The following is a 16,200-nucleotide window of genomic DNA, read 5'->3' on the forward strand; positions in this document are numbered from 1 at the left end:
CACCTACAAATTTATAGCTACAAAAACCCTCTTCATGGGAGCTGTTCATAAACCAGTTATTTTCTCAGGTGTGGGGGCTTGTAAAATAATAACTTGGAGATGTGAATTGCTGTCCATTCCAGTAATGTATTAATTTAAGACCATAACACAATTTACAATTTTTTTTCTACCGGTGATTTGAGAACTAATATCTGTTCTTATCTTGCTCTGCATTTTCCCTCTGAATTAAAAAAAAAAAAAAATCTCAGTTGATTAGAGCTGCCAAATACCTCTAGTCTTCTTCTAAAATTTTTTATAAAGCAATTATACACTTAGATTTGTGACTTGCCCTTAGAACAAAATTCACAAGGTGTGTAAAACAAATTAAACAACCCAGTTAGCTTGTCCAAAGATCATTTTATGAGGTTATTTTTAATTTTCACATATAATGCAATGTCAGATTTCTTAAAATGTTAATTATGTTGGTATAATATGGCGTTCCTATGCCAAAGGCTCCAATAACTCTAGGGAAGAATTTAGATTGAATTTGACATGTTATTTCCATGTCCTTACTTAACTTAAACAAACATTTTGTTGGATTGCATTAACTACAGCAAAGCCCAGGCATGCCAAGCAAATATCTGGCAGGGACTCTCATGGACACTGCGCAGACTCAGTACAAGATGCTGGTCCCTGCCCTGACGTACTCATGGACCTCTCACAAAACTCCAGCAGTCCCTTGTACAACCAGTAACCAACTGGTAAATGAAAGCACTATAAGGAGATGCACACCTTTTACTTGCATCTTATTTCCTGAGGGGAATAAAAACACAACAACAAAAAACAAACAAACAAACCCACCATCTCCATACTGGTGAAATCACTTCTGGTCTTCAGCTTCTACAGTTCACTGTAGAAGTGAACTGTAAGATCAAAAGTAATTTTATGAAGTTTCCTTTCAAGTGAAGGAGTAGTCTCTGTTTTCTTACCTGAAATTCATCAAAACATAAGAGAGCAGCCTCTTCACTTATTTCCTCTGCTACTGGTGCAATTGGATCATATGATTTAGACATAAATCCTGCCTTCCTTTTTGGCAAGTTCTGCTTAAGGCGATGTATTCCTGAGTTGAAAAAACAGAAAAGAACAAATATTTCAGATTTCTTTCTTGAAGACAGGAAGAATAGAATTATTTAACTACCAAATAAAAAGTAACCCACTCCACTAAAAATAAGAAAGCTTCAAATTTAGACCAACTTCAAGAGGGTAAAATAGTTTTCAACCACATCCAGGCAATTATTAAAAGCTAAAAGACTCTGTGATTCATGTTTTCTTGTTTAAAAACATCTTAAAAAAAAAAAAAACACAACAACAACCAAAACCTTGGATGCTATGAACCTAAAATTCATCTTTATTATAAACTTATTAAAATTACAGTTATATCTTGCTCACATTCATGAACTTAGTTTCAGTTTCACTTTTTAATTCGGTATATTCTGTCTCACCCTTGAGTATGAAAAACCCTTAGAGTGTTCACAAGTCACTGGCACACCTCTGTGCCTTGCATGCTCTGGAGGTACACTTAAAATGCATGCAGTTAAAAGAAGCCATACATAGTTAACACAGTTCTGTTTTAAAATGTAAAGATGATGATAGTGGCACAAAGTATGATTACTACATCCATACTTCACTGTCTCATGGACTGTATTCCACCTGACTATAAACAAACATTTGTAAAACAAAGATCCTGCAATAAGAAGATACCTTTGCTAAGATTAAGCACAACTGACAAGCAATGGAAACAGCAAATCTCAACAGTGACTCAATGATGACAAGAAGGACAGCACTAAGAGTGGCAGAAGTTGTTTCCAAGAAAAATGCAGCTGCCACAATACTTGTAAATTACAGCACTATTTAACAGTTTCACAGTATTTTAAGATCACAATTTTCTGAAATTAAGAATGAACTTCCTTCTATTATTTTTTCCTCTAAATTGCTAATAGTATGACTAAGGTTGACAGCCAGAACAGTTCTCATTCCTCTTGGTGATGATACCTAATTTAGTTACTGCTTGTTCAAAATGCAGATTGAATTTAACCTTTACTATTTCAGTTTTTGCAATTTTCTCCAGATTTAATGTAAGCTAGCTGGTAACTGGAAATAATTTAGTTAAGGATTTAATCCTAAATACACACCCAAGTTTTCTATACACTCAGGTATAGAGAATCTTTTGAGAAGAGATACTTGCAATATAATATGTAATTAATATCTACTCTGGTATGAAAGGCAATGCTCAAGTCTTTAAACTTCTAATATTTTACTTTGTCGGTTTTTTTCTTAATTAGTTATGCCAATTAGTATGAATATGAGAATGAGACAGACTTTTTATAGATACCATATTTCACAAAAATTATTGTAAATACCTGTGTCTGCACTTACTCTGGTGTACATCTAGCATGAAGCCATGAAAATGGACTCTCTTTTTCCTTTCTACTTGTAAGTGAGAAAAGAACATGTCCATCACCATTGTCTTTCCTGTGCCTTAAAATAAAAGAAAATAAAATTTAAAAACCAAAAAAACCACCAAATAGGTTATCAATTTAAAACAGTATGTACTGATTACAATAATGATTGTTCATTATAAACTAATGAAACCATACTCTTCCACAGCATAAGACTAACACAATTAGCTCCATATGCATCCAGAAAACACCCATAGTATCTCCTCTTAGAAAGCAGGTATGTTTTCATGAGGCATTATTGCAATTAAGAAATATGAATTCTCTCTGTGGAGCTCTCAATTACTTCCCAGGTTCTTAAATTGCATTCTTAAATATCAGCAAGTCAGTAATGTTGAAAAAAAAAATGCATACATGGTAATGTAGATCAATCCAACAGCTTCCAGAATTCACAGTGTTAAATAACATCATAATATGCTAGAAAATTCATTAGAACAATGATGGAACAGAAACATAAAACTTTTAGACACTCCAGAATTTAAATAACCATGCATTTAGAGGAAATGCCATTGAAACTGGTGCAACTGAAACTTACCAACATCTCCGTATACATAAAGACCTTTTGGGGGTTTGTTTTTGGCAAAGAGCTGCAAATAAAGTGAAAAAGAATAAATAAGAATATGAGGCAAAGCAAAAGCAAACACATTGCTGTGGTAAAGGAAGAAAATAGCTACCAAAGTAGGACGATCTAGCCAAGTGCAACCCTGAATAAACTGTTAGTCTAGAATTGGTAAGCAATCCATATTATATTTGTGTGAACTCTATAAAAGAGGCCAAACACACGTGCAGTGTTTGCTTGATTTCTTTTTTTTAGATTTCTGTGAAAATATCCCCAGCCTTAGCACACAGAACACATATAAAATAATCAAACATTTCTCAACCCATCATCATAAAAAGAAATCCTTTTCCTCATTAAATCATTTGAACAGTCCTAGGGAAAAGGATACAAAGTTAAGCAGTATTGTGGTCTTTCTACATATATGCATTATATACCTATTACAGCAGCTCTAGTTAAGATATAAGCCATTAGGATTTGGAAAAGAAGTACTGCAAAGCCACTGAGCATTGTATGTCCCATTTCACTTTCAATCTTAAATGCAGAATCATCTCTGGTTTAAACAGGATTAAAATCAATGCAGTCACAATAAAAATATGTGCCTATACAAATGTGATTATAGAAAGGTTCTTTTCAAAGTATACCTTTTTGTTAACTATTTTCTCAAGTGAGTCATGTTTATCTTGAATGAATACTACTTAAGAATTTTTAATTTCTTAGTATTATTACTCAGTAAATATGTTATTACACCTGACAGTTCATTCTGTTTCACTGAAATATATTAATTTATGGAAATCCTGCAATAACATCAAGACTTTCAATTTGAAACAGTCCCCTACCCAACCAGTATTGTGTAAAGCCACTTCCAATTGTAACTCTAAAAAGAAACAGGGTTTAGAAAACTGGAAATCTTACTAAAATTCTCATCAAATCCATGAAACTGAACACTTAGAAGAGTATTAGGTTATTTAAAATTGCCCCACTTTCAGAATTCTATGAGCTGAGCCAGAATAAAAGAAAATCAACATTGCAAGCCCGTGGTCTCATTTTGATCCGGGTAACTGATAAACAGCTTGTATCTAAAGCCCTTTTCAGTGCCATGTTAAAGAAATGGAGGAGTCAGTAGCAAAATACTAATTAAATATGAAAGAAAATATATGACCAAAAGGTAGAAAGATAATGTCTCAGGGCTATAGAGTTTACTCAAAAAACATGCAAGCATACCTCTTATATAAAAGACCCACTTATAGATTTAATTTAGAGTTATATTAACAGGATAATAAAAATCTGTGGCTGAGCAGGGTTTCAGATGTTCAGAAACCATTCCATTAGCAGACAAGGCTGCAACTATTTGCTGGGGCTTTGAGAGCATTGCAAGAGAATTTAATTGACAAACATTTTTCAGTGTTCACTTTTTAAGAGCTTGCACTCATTAAAACTACTGATGCTCAGAGTTACACAGCAAAGAAAGGGGAAACAAAAAAATCCAAATGAGAGACACTCGCAAGAATTTCTTCCTTTTTAACTTAACAAGTCATTTAAGCAAGATAGAAGACTATGACATTAAGTTTATTCTATAAAAAGGCTACATTAATGTGATTTGCAGTTTCACAAGGAATGATGCAAAGCTAGAAAAACAAAACAATGTTTACACTGCTGCTTTACCTGTATTCATAAAGCCTATACACACAAAAAAAGTAGTAATGTTCACATTTCTATACATTTTCTTTTCATTGTGAAGTGGTTATTAATTACATTTAACCATCTTGAAGTTTGTCTTAGGCATATTTTATACTCACTTCAGTACTTGCCATTTCTAGCAAACTTGTTAGAGAAAAAAGGTTTTTTGTTTGGGTTTTTTTTCCCTAGGGGAAAAAAAATGGTTTCTATGGTTTGGGCTCCACAGAAATCTAAATCAACTTCTGGTTGATTTAAAAAATAGAATTTAGGGGTTTTTTTGTGAAGACAGCAATTTTTGAGTGATACCTAATTACTAAAAAATTAATGGATGGATAATGTGGCCGATGAAACACATTCATGGAAGCTGATCATCCCTAAAAGCAAACTGGCTGACAGAAAAACTCTTCTTTAAGCAATTAAAGAATTTTGTTCCAAATATTTTATGTATACTTCCGCCAGAGGTGACACTACTGAAACTTTTAGTATACTCACTACCTAAATCCTGTCTAAAGGATGAAGAACTTACTTTTATATTCTTGGGCTGTTTCTGTAAACATGTATTCCATCTTTAAAAGGTAAACTCTACCAATAGACTTTTAGTAATGAAACTCAGACATCTTTTCAGTCCCAAACTATTCTGCATGATGATAAAATGGATTTCTTGTTGTGTTTTTTTTTTAATTATTCTCATGCAGAATGAAGCCTGAACGTTGTGTATGAAGAAGGGCAACTTCCACAAGGATTTCTGACAAAATCCAATTAATGCTGTTAGTTCAACTTAAAGCACAGAAAGCAGTCAAGAAAGTCAGTGGTATGGGAGGGCAAAGAAAGTAGACGACTGATGTTGGTTCTATTGAAACACAATCTCTAAAACAAGGAGGGAGGAAATCTCATACAGTGGATACTCCAGTTACCCTAAAATATGGGTAGTCTTGTTTATTTCAGGGAGGAAAAGGAGAAAAATGGGACATGGAGGAGATCAAATTAAACAAACAAGCTTCTCCTTGCTCCTCACTTCTGTATTATCCTGATGTATATTTGGGGTCCCAATATAATATTACTCAACTGGTTGACAATGAATTTGCTGTTGTAACAGTGGTAAGACTGTAGGATGTTAAAGCTGTTATTTACAATGTACAAAATCAAAGATATTAAGGATGCACAAAATTTGAGTCTGAAGGGGAGAATTTTGAAACCCTTAGACATATGTTTTAAGTGCTCACCATATCCTTTCAAACAAGGGCATGACCACAAATTTGTCAATCCCTTGAATTCTCCAAGTTTCTTAATTTCCGAAACGTTCTTAACAATAGCTTAAGAAAGCACAACTTCAGTGCTTCACCAAGTTTCATTATCATGATGACACAGTACAGAAGGAAACTTTTTTTCCTTTTACAGATCAGTTTAATTATAGACCTTTTGCTGAAAATCATTCACATGGTAAAATACTCACAATTCCACAAGATAACACACACATTAATGACCGCAGATTTACAGAATTCTCCATTATCATAATGTTTCACACATTTGTTTCAAATGCATGGCTTTCTGTGATTCCATTACACCTGATTTTTCACTTTTTTTAAGCTTCACTTTAATCCCTCATTTAAGAAATAATATTGTTCACAACATCTCCTTCATTATTACAACTTCCTATTCTTTCTTAAATATCTTTAGTAAGGTGCTATGTCTACTAACTTTCTCCCTACCTCAGACATAAGAAGCAAGCAGCTCATTTCCTGGGAATATTTACACACTGATCTGAAAAACGTGTAAGTGAAAATGTATGTCAGTACTAAGATGGTTAATTAAAATATGCAAAAATCAAGAGACAGGCCTCCAAACCACAGATTCCTTTTTTAAACACTAACAAAAGTGCTTCTTTCTCCCACTCTTTCAACTCTCCTTTTTTTTGTTGCTGTTGTAGCTGAAGACATTTTCAAGGTTTTGAATGGTGTTTACTATTGTTCATACCTCTTTTCAAAACATGACCTCACCTATAATTGAGCTTATTTCAAGTCATTAGTACAGCAACTCAACAACTCTTAAGATGTCCCAATTGGTATTATTTTGGAAAGCTACAGATCTGAAACATCTATGCAAACTCTTACAGCCTTGAACTTCAATTCAGAGGATCTCAAAATATCTCAACATACAAGGCCATGCTGAGTTGAAGATCAAAGCCATTGTTCAGATCTGAGTAATCATTCTGAAAAACAGCAAGACTAACTCTTTTTACCCCTCAAATCCATTCTAAGATGATTCTAGAAAAAAAACCCTACATCACTGTAGAGTCCCAAAAATAATATTTGTCTCAAAAGACCCACCCTGACAAAATGGACATTGTGCTGAGGTGGAGTCTTCATTCATAAGCCGCCTGGACTCCCTTCTCTCAAGGAGAGACCCTCATTTGGGGAACCACCCTGATAAATGGGGTCCTTTTCTCACAAGAGCAGCCCCTCCTTTAGTGGCCATCCCAATCAGCTCAACACTGTCCTTGCAAGTGGAGCTCTGTTTGATGAACACCCTGACAGGCAGGACACTGTCCTTATTCCATAAGGCACAGGCAAGCTGTACCCCGCAGAGGCAGTGACATCTTTTGTGTGCCCCCTGTGAAGTCACTGGAGAGGGCACATGCACAGAAATAGGGGTTATTGCTGTGTCACCCCATCTGGAGGGGCCCAAGTGAACACCTGGCTTTGCAAGATATGCCAAAGCCCCCCCAAAAAAGTTGGGGTCAGGAGGCATAAAAGAGGCACACTCAAAATGCTGAATGTGTGGCCACCATCCAAGGATCACAATTTCCTACCAGGATCATCACTGGATCTAAGGGGGGTGGTATCTTTCCTATATCTCCTTTATCTCTCTCTGTCTATGTTTCTAACCTTATCGTGGCACATAATGGTGACATAGTTTCTAACTTTGTTAAGTTTTACAACCTGTTGCTTTGTTAATTTTTGTTAGTTGTAGCCTGTTGTTTTGACAACTCCCTTAAGTTTTGCTAAATTGTAACCCATTGCTTTGAAACTACAATAATTTCTCATTCTGCTGGTTGTAATCTGACGTGCTTTATAATCTTAAAAATGAGTAAATAAAGTTGTGTTTTTATACAAACCTCCAGGATAATAATCTTACTCCTAGAGTACCTCACAGAGAATTCCCTTAATCTCACTGAATGGGTTGTTAAAAAAGATTAATTAAAGGAGGAGGAGGATTTGGCCCAGCCACACCTGGACTCCTCTAAACTCTGAAGGAGTTTAGAAAGTAAGGAGGTCCAATTTGAATCTCCCTGGGTTGACCCCCTCTCTGGGGAACTCTACCCATGCCCACTGTGTGGGACATAACACTGTACCTGCCCTGTGGGATGTGGTATTTGGTTTGGCCCCCACATCTGGGGAGTCCTTCTTACCTTGTGGGGCGTGACAATTATAAAAAAACCCAACCAACCAAGTTCTATCAACATAAAAAAAATGGTTTGTGCTATGCAGTCTTCCCCTGGACTACAGATTTCAGAAAGGTTGGGCCTGTGCGGTAACACAAGTCTCTTGGATAAACACTGAAATGTTTCCATTACATTTAATTTTTTCTTTTCCCTCTAGTCCTACTTTTAACATATTTTTAGTGGATAAAACTTCAGATAAAAAGTGACAAATTAAGGACAGAACTAAAAATGAAGCAGACCACTCCTGTAATGGTTCAAAAGTCCAAGAATTTTTTATTTCTGGAATAACCTAGTTTAGAAGAGGCATCTGCAATTCTATCACCAAAGACAGTAAGAAATATAAGACAACAGAAAAGGCTGACAGCGAGAGGCCTCTCTCTCTCTTCCCCCTTCTCTTCACTGCAGTCTCTCAATCACATTCTCTTCAACGACAGAGCCAAGAAAAACAGGCATGCTTGAAATGCTGAGGACTACTATTTTTTTGCTTCTAAAAGCTGCCAGTAGATTATTATCACACACAAGATTTCATACTAATAGTAGGTTAGTAAAGCTTCTAGAAACCTCCTGAAAAAGCAGAAAGTCAATTTACAAACTACCATGTGTAACTGACAAAGGCATTTGACCTACTTCCAAAACATCCTTAAGGAATTTGAAACACATCAGTGTTTCATTTATATCAATTAGAACCTATCAAAGTACAAAACATTGAGCAAAATCAATGCCAATTGTTTTATCATTAAAATAGCTGAACATCTATAGTGTAAGATTTATCTTTTACTTCTTAGTGTATTCAAAGTTACAAAGTACCAGACCTCCAGGGGAGGAGAGTGCCAATGAGCTATGCAGCAATACGGGCTGTATCATTAGTACTTCCTGGAGACATCATCCACCAGTTATGTGACCTATTCCCACTCATACACCTACACAAATCCTATTAAACCAAGGCCAATCCCAGAGAGCAGTACTCACCACCTCATCTTGGCACAAAAAGCCTTAGTTCTACTATCAAAAACTGAAGCAAGTTCACAACAGCATCCCTACCCTGAAAGTCCATCAAAGAAAACCATACATTTTGCTTACTTAGACAACTCCTTGACAGATGCAGACATAAGACATATGATGCCAGTTTCTACAGCTGGTACAGTGCTCAGCAGCCCTGATTTTACCAACTACCTATTTGCAGATGTGACTTATTTGGGGGAAAACCTTCATTAAGGATGTTGACTGCAACTTTGCTGAAGCAACACCTGACCTGCACTGGAATTTACACTGTACTTTATGTAACTTCAATTTGACCTTAAAAGGAGCTCTGAACTGGCAAATAACTTCCTGAAAGAGCAGAGGAGAAAGTTGTTGTGACTTCTTCCTCTCCATCATGAATAATTATTTGATTACACAAACTAGCAGGCTTTAATAATCTACACAAAACATTGCTCTCCTCTTCTTTGGGAGTTTTGATGTATGGCACAGCACTACAGTGCTCAGCCTGGTTATCAGACTTCTTAAGAATTCCACAGATATCAGGCCCTAGAAGAAAAACCTCAAACTACAACACCACTTACCCCAACAGCTCATTCTGTAGCTCTACAGCTGGATTGCACTGACTGTAGCATTACTTCAAAGGTTATCAGCAAGCCTTGCAACAATTTTTAAACTGTTTTAAACTAAGCATGAAATTGAAGCAATGTTAAAGGGATGAGTGCTTAAAAAGGAACTAGTGAAAATCACACTCTCAACCTAGAAAATGGCCCCTTTTTAAAGCTGGCTCATGGAGTATCTTGAGTTGGTAGGGGAAGGGACCCATAAGGATGATTAGCTGCTTCCAAAACATAACTTCCAAAAACACACTTCTTGATCTTTAGGAGAAGCCTTGCCTTAGCACTTCACTTACTGTACACTTACTGTATTTCACCACTTTCCTTTTTCTTACAGAGTACCTGCCTTCTGCTCCATGGAATTATTTCCCATTCAGCCTTCTTTTCTCTATATCTCAATTAAAAGAGCTCCTTTCTAGGTATTTAGTCTGCTTCCTTTCATCGAGAGGCAGGAAGACATTCATAGCATTTCCAGTCAGGCATACAATTAGCAAATACATGATCTCCAGCTACATATTTAAGCTGAAAGCATTCCAAGGATGTTGGAGGTAGTTTGATGGGCAAGCACATGTCCCTGCTGTACACTTCTATTTGGAACAGGCACACCTACAGGTAAAATAGAGGCCATTTACAGGTATAATACTTGTTCTCCTACCAGTGTTCCCTTCTCTTATTTTTTTCATGCCTTGAAGCTAATATACATCTCAAGAGTCTTAGAGTGGTAACTAGTCATTTGGTGCCTAAAAGGCAGAGGACAGCATGTCATTAGAGATACTTGAGCCTTGTACACTTTGGCTCCCCTGATTTCATGGTACATCATTTAGACTTGCCATGTAAAAAAAAATATATAGTAGTTTGTGCCAGGTAATAGGAGAATTTGGGGTTGTAATGGGAAGTATATGGTTAGGTAGTAAGTGCAACAGAGCTATTTTTAGATTTATGCCCATGAGATGAGGTGTGCTGTGTAACAGATACTGAAAAAGGATGACGAGGCAATTTACTAGCCTCGTCATTGACTGTAAGTGTGGAAGTTACTTTTGATGAAAAATAAAACTAAAAATGGTGCAAAAGAAAGAGAGAAAGAAACCTTCTCAGTGGCTGGCTGGGAAAAGCACTGGCAGCTTCCAGACATCCTCTGCTTAGTTGTAGGGAGGTATCTCTCCAGTGCAGGCAGGAAAAGTGATCACAATGAACATCTTGTCATGCTTTCTTCCCAGCAATATAATTTTATGATGAGACTCATTGAAATGCCCCAATCTTATTGTTTCCCCCCACCTGTTTATGACAATTTGTGTTGACTGGAGTATGTTAATAAGGTGTAAATGAAGGATATTCACTCATTCAGCTTCTGTGCATATCTTTGATTGCCTAATATTTACCAAGTAATTAAATGTCTTATCTACTTTGCTGGGGCTATATTTTGTTTTCTGAGATACAAACACAAATCTATACAACAACAGATAAGGAAGCTGAGTTCTAGTTACTTCCCGTAAGAACCTGCCACAGCAATGCAATCAAGATCTGCAGGTGCAAGGCCACAAAAGCAACAATCTGAGAATAACAGCATGAGAACAAGATATGAAAAATACTGCCACAGAGGCTCTAGAAAACACTGTATTGACAGCTTCAAGCAAAAGTTACAGAGCTGCAGCAGCAGCCTATTAGCATTACAAATGCTAAAGGGGTATGGTTGCTAAGGCACTGTGCAAGAGGGATATGGTTGAATTTTTGTTAATACGTTGGTAAGAAGCTGTGATGCCTCCCAAAATGCAACTGGGATGCAGATCACATCTCTGCCTTCTTTTCTTACCTCACCTGGAGAGTAACAATGCTGGAAAGAATGGGTATTTTTTAAACTCGTGTCTGATCTATACTATCGTGTCTTGTGAAGATAAACTATTTAGACTCTGATCACTCATTTCACTTACATTTATGAAGATCTGTTAGAACACAAAACATCAGTGTTCAAAATGCGTGACCCAAATACACATTACACCAGTGCCTGAATATTAAAACCTAGTCTAGGACCCTCTCTGCTGCAGCCAAATGACATTTTTGGGAAAGCAGACAGTAGACATAATTAAAATTATATCGGAATTTCTTAAAGAATGATTGCAATATTGGTTACTCCTGAAGAGCCACAATGATCTATTTGTAAAGATGCAAAAATAAAAGTCACTTTAATGACAGAAATTTGTGTTTTAAGCACATTCTTATAAGCAAATAAAAATTTTAAAAAATATTTTTATCATAATAAGCCTCACCTTTGAGAAAAGATTTTTTGAACCAATGCTGTAGCCTTTAAGGCTCTCATGTAACTTCTGCAGGTGCTGCACAACTCTTCTTTGTTGCTCATCATTCTTCAACTCTTCTTGCTTGATCAGAAAGTTATAGTGTTCTAAAGGTCCATTGCACACCAGTAAGGCCCTGGCATGGGCATCTGTAGAGGTACCAGGCACTGTCTTCTCATCTGCCTGAGCTGTGTATGCTGTTAAAATGAAAACCAGATTATTAATAGAGAATTTGTGTAAAGCCTCCTCTTATAAACAACATACATTCTGAATAGTTTACACAAAGACATCAGTACATTACTTACCTGTACAACCCCTAGAGTATGCTACCCCTTCGTTTTTCATTGAATCAACTTCTAACTTCAGTAGTAAACACCTCTAGTAGTGTGGTATAACATTTATTTTAATTATTGACAAGCACACATAGTAAAAAGTTCATTTGGAGAGTTGGTAAGATTTGGATGAGCTGTTACAAGGGAAGTTTTTTTGGTTGGTTTTGTTTTGTTTTCTCCTCCTGGGCAAATAGGGGCAAAACCAGTTAAAAATTCCAATGTACATTTGTACATTTCTCTGAACAGATTCATCCTTTACAGAATGGTGGACAATAGAAATTCTGTAATCAAGCTTAAAGAAAGACCACTCCAAGCAGCAACTGTGAAGCCCTGCACTGCCATAACCTGCTCTGCTGGCATATACGACTAGTACAGAGGAAAGAACATACACAATTACAAGGTTTGCTAAGTCAGCAAGATCAGAAATTTAAGAATGGAATACACTGAAAAGGTGGTTAATATCTTCTTTGCTTTGAAATAGACTGGAATAGGAAAATCTCTATCAAAGACTACATAGTTATCTTGAGCACTGCAGATCTGAAGGAATTAATCCCTAAATGCTTTAGATGAGTTTCCTAAGCAACACAATGGCCTCTACCAGCTTTCTTTTAAGCCTCACTGAAAGCAGGTGAGGTACCAAAACACTAGGGAAATTAAACATTTTTCTCTTCAAAAATGAGAGAAAGGCAAATCTAGAAATTCACAGATCAATCAAAACAACTTCAAAACAGAAATATCCAAACATGTAAAAGCAGATTTTTATCTTTTTTTTTTAATAAAGTACTTAACAAGAGTACAACATAAATAAAAACCAATGCTAGCTCTGAAGGAACAGTGCAAAATCAAAAAGCTCTCTCTGATCAGGTAGCATGCTTAGTGGGTAGAGAAAAAACAACTGTAGTAACACATCTGTCATTGGGTCACATAATGCTCTCACATATAAATTTGGAAAGAGAACCTTTCCAATAGTTTGAGAAAGGGCTCAGAATCTCTGCTTGGTGCAACCCAGAGTCTCCATTCATGACTGGTATCTGGCAAAACAAAGTACACAGACCAGGAACAGAGATCAGGAGGGAGCTACAAACACCCTGGAAGACAAGAAACTGGACTTGAGAAGGCAATTGACAAATTGGACAAAGACTTTAACACATAGGATGCAATTAAGCAGGGAAGAAGTATGGTGCCCAGGGAAAATAAATTGAAAAGACGGGAATGACGAGCTAAATAGCAGCTCTTCAGAATCATAGGAAGTTAGGGGTTAGAAGGGACCTCAAAAGATCATTGAGTCCAACCCCCCTGCCAGAGCAAGGTCATCTACAGGAGGTCACAGGAACACGTCCAGGTGGGCTTTGAATGTCTCCAGGGAAGGAGACTCCACACCCTCCCTGGGCAGCCTGTGCCAGTGCTCTGTCACCCTCACAGTGAAAAATTTCTTCCTAATATTTATCTGAAACTGCCTATGCTCCTGTTTATAATTGTTGCCCCTTGCCCTGTTGTTAGTGACCCGAGAAAAGCTTCACTCTGTCCTCCTGGCACTCACCCCTTACATATTTATAAACATTGATGAGGTCACCCCTCAGACTCCTCTTCTCCAAGCTGAAGAGACCCAGCTCCCTCAGCCTTTCCTCATAAGGGAGATGCTCCACTCCCTTCATCATCTTAGTCTCTCTGCACTGGACTCTTTCAAGCAGTTCCCTGTCCTTCTGGAACTGAGAGGCCCAGAACTGGGCACAATATTCCAGATGTGGCCTCACCAGGGCAGAACAGGGAGAACCTCTCTCAACCTACTAACCACCCCCCTTCTAATGCACCCCAGGATGCCATTGGCCTTCTTGGCCACAAGGGCACATTGTTGGCTCAGGGTCATCCTTCCATCCACCAGCACCCCCAGGTCCCTTTCCCCTTTGCTGCTCTCCAACAGCTCAGTCCCCACCCTGTACTGGTACCTGGGGTTGTTCTTTCCCAGATGTAAGACTTAAATTTACGCTTGCCCTTGTAGTAATAGATTAAATTTCTCCCTGCCCAACTCTCCAGTCTGTCACTGTCCCTCTGAATGGCAGCACAGCCTCCTGGGGTGTCAGCCACTCCTCCCAGTTTTGTGTCATCAGTAGACTTGCTGATAGTGCACTCTGCTCCCTCATCCAGGTCATCAGTAAATACACTGAATAGTACTGGTCCCAGTACTGACCCTTGAGGGACTCCACTAGAAAGAAAGGATTGGAAGTTATCCATCCCAATAACTACAACTCTCTGACAGAAAGGATTCAGGGGCTACACTGGATCACAAACTGACAGTGAGACACCATCATAACACTATTACAGGAATAAAATAGAATAAAATTAAATGAAAAACCGCAAGTACTCTGATGGATACATATAAGAGGCAATGTAAGAACACATGAAAAAAAAAAAACAAAACCTCTTCTATTTTATATTGGTATAATCTACCCTGGAACACACTTCTGAATTTTCACGCTGTATTTCATGAGATATATTAAATGAATGGGAGAGTAGAAGTTAAAGCATTTTTTGTTAAACTGTGGGTCACAACCCATGGAGAAGTTGTCAGGGGCACACGAAGAGTTTTGAATTCTTATAAATGAATATAGCTATGAGAGAAGGATGAAGCTGAACAATTAGATCACATTATGTTAATTTATTGCAAGAGACACCTTAGTTTCTCCATAGCAAGACAGTTACTGTTTATATCTGGAGTCAAATTGCACCTAATGCACCTGTCCTGAAGGAACAGTTACTGCTATGAATTAAAAGTGACTAGCTCAACCCTAGCTAAAGAGACCAAAGTTGAGTTCCAACTCTGTTATTGACAAATTTTGAGTAAAACCTTTAGCTTAGAACAGTACAGAAAAGGACACAGCTATCTCCAGATATAGGAAATAAACTATACAGTCACCTCAATAACCATAATTAAACCAATTAAATCAATTAATAGTCTAGAAGCTGTGAGACATTGATGGGGAGAGAATTTTAAAAATATGCTTGACAAAAAATCTGTCAGGAATGGGTCAGCAATACCTGACCTACCTCCAAAGGGAAGGGGAAAAGGCACAGATGATCTCTAGAATTATCTATCACAGGTGATCCAAGTTTGTTTTGTTTTGTTTTTTTGCAACTTGTTTTCAACCATTCCACATAAAGCCAACCTCAGTCCTGTGATCTGTACCTATGAACTATCGATGCCTTTGCTAGGTGCAGAGCTTGATGGCTCTGAAAGGGCCACTGTGAGGAACAGTCAGTGCCCCATTACATCTATAAAGCCAGCAGTTCCTACGGCTTACCACAAGTTTGGAGAAAAACAATAAAAGCTGATTTGGGGATAAGAAAGGGTTTGTGGCTCATGACCTCCCTGGCCATGGAAATAACACACCAGCAGAACTCCTCAGAAAGGTTCTTTGTGGCTCAGAGTCCATGTATTTACAGCAAACCATTCTGGGAATGGAAGAAAATACTTTGTCATTAATAGATGACAGAGATGGAGAGTGTGAGCAAGTGAAGACAGAGGGTGTCATGGGACAAATTACTCACTGTTATCCTGAAATAATACTGAATACCAGGGTTTAAATATTATGGGGGTATACCACAGTACACTATGAGGAGGCACACAGTAACTGGTAAGTGATCATCTCAAACTTGTAGCTGCAAAAGGCATATGCTCTTAAAAAGTGTGTAGGGGCTTCAGAAGTAAGTCAACAGAAGACAGCTATTGAAGTGATAAATTACCCCAAGAGAGAGAGAAAAAAAAAATTGTTTCTTTCCTTCTAACCCTTGTTTTGTGGAAATCATTCACA

The 16,200-nt window shown here is 37.4% G+C and overlaps 1 protein-coding gene across 2 annotated transcripts in view; it reads right to left on the minus strand.

The window, feature by feature from the left end:
- Positions 1-16,200, minus strand: part of AFG1L (AFG1 like ATPase) — a 68,685-nt gene that overhangs the window by 47,511 nt on the left and 4,974 nt on the right. For both annotated transcript variants that reach the window (XM_030448778.1, XM_030448777.1), the window contains exons 2-5: positions 12,033-12,256; positions 3,031-3,082; positions 2,416-2,517; positions 969-1,099 (exon numbers count right to left, since the gene is read on the minus strand). In XM_030448778.1, the coding sequence (XP_030304638.1) occupies positions 969-1,099; positions 2,416-2,517; positions 3,031-3,082; positions 12,033-12,256 (509 nt within the window). The remainder of the gene's footprint in view (positions 1-968; positions 1,100-2,415; positions 2,518-3,030; positions 3,083-12,032; positions 12,257-16,200) is intronic.

Source organism: Calypte anna, chromosome 3 (genome assembly GCF_003957555.1).
Source record: "Calypte anna isolate BGI_N300 chromosome 3, bCalAnn1_v1.p, whole genome shotgun sequence".
Lineage (NCBI taxonomy): Eukaryota > Metazoa > Chordata > Aves > Apodiformes > Trochilidae > Calypte > Calypte anna.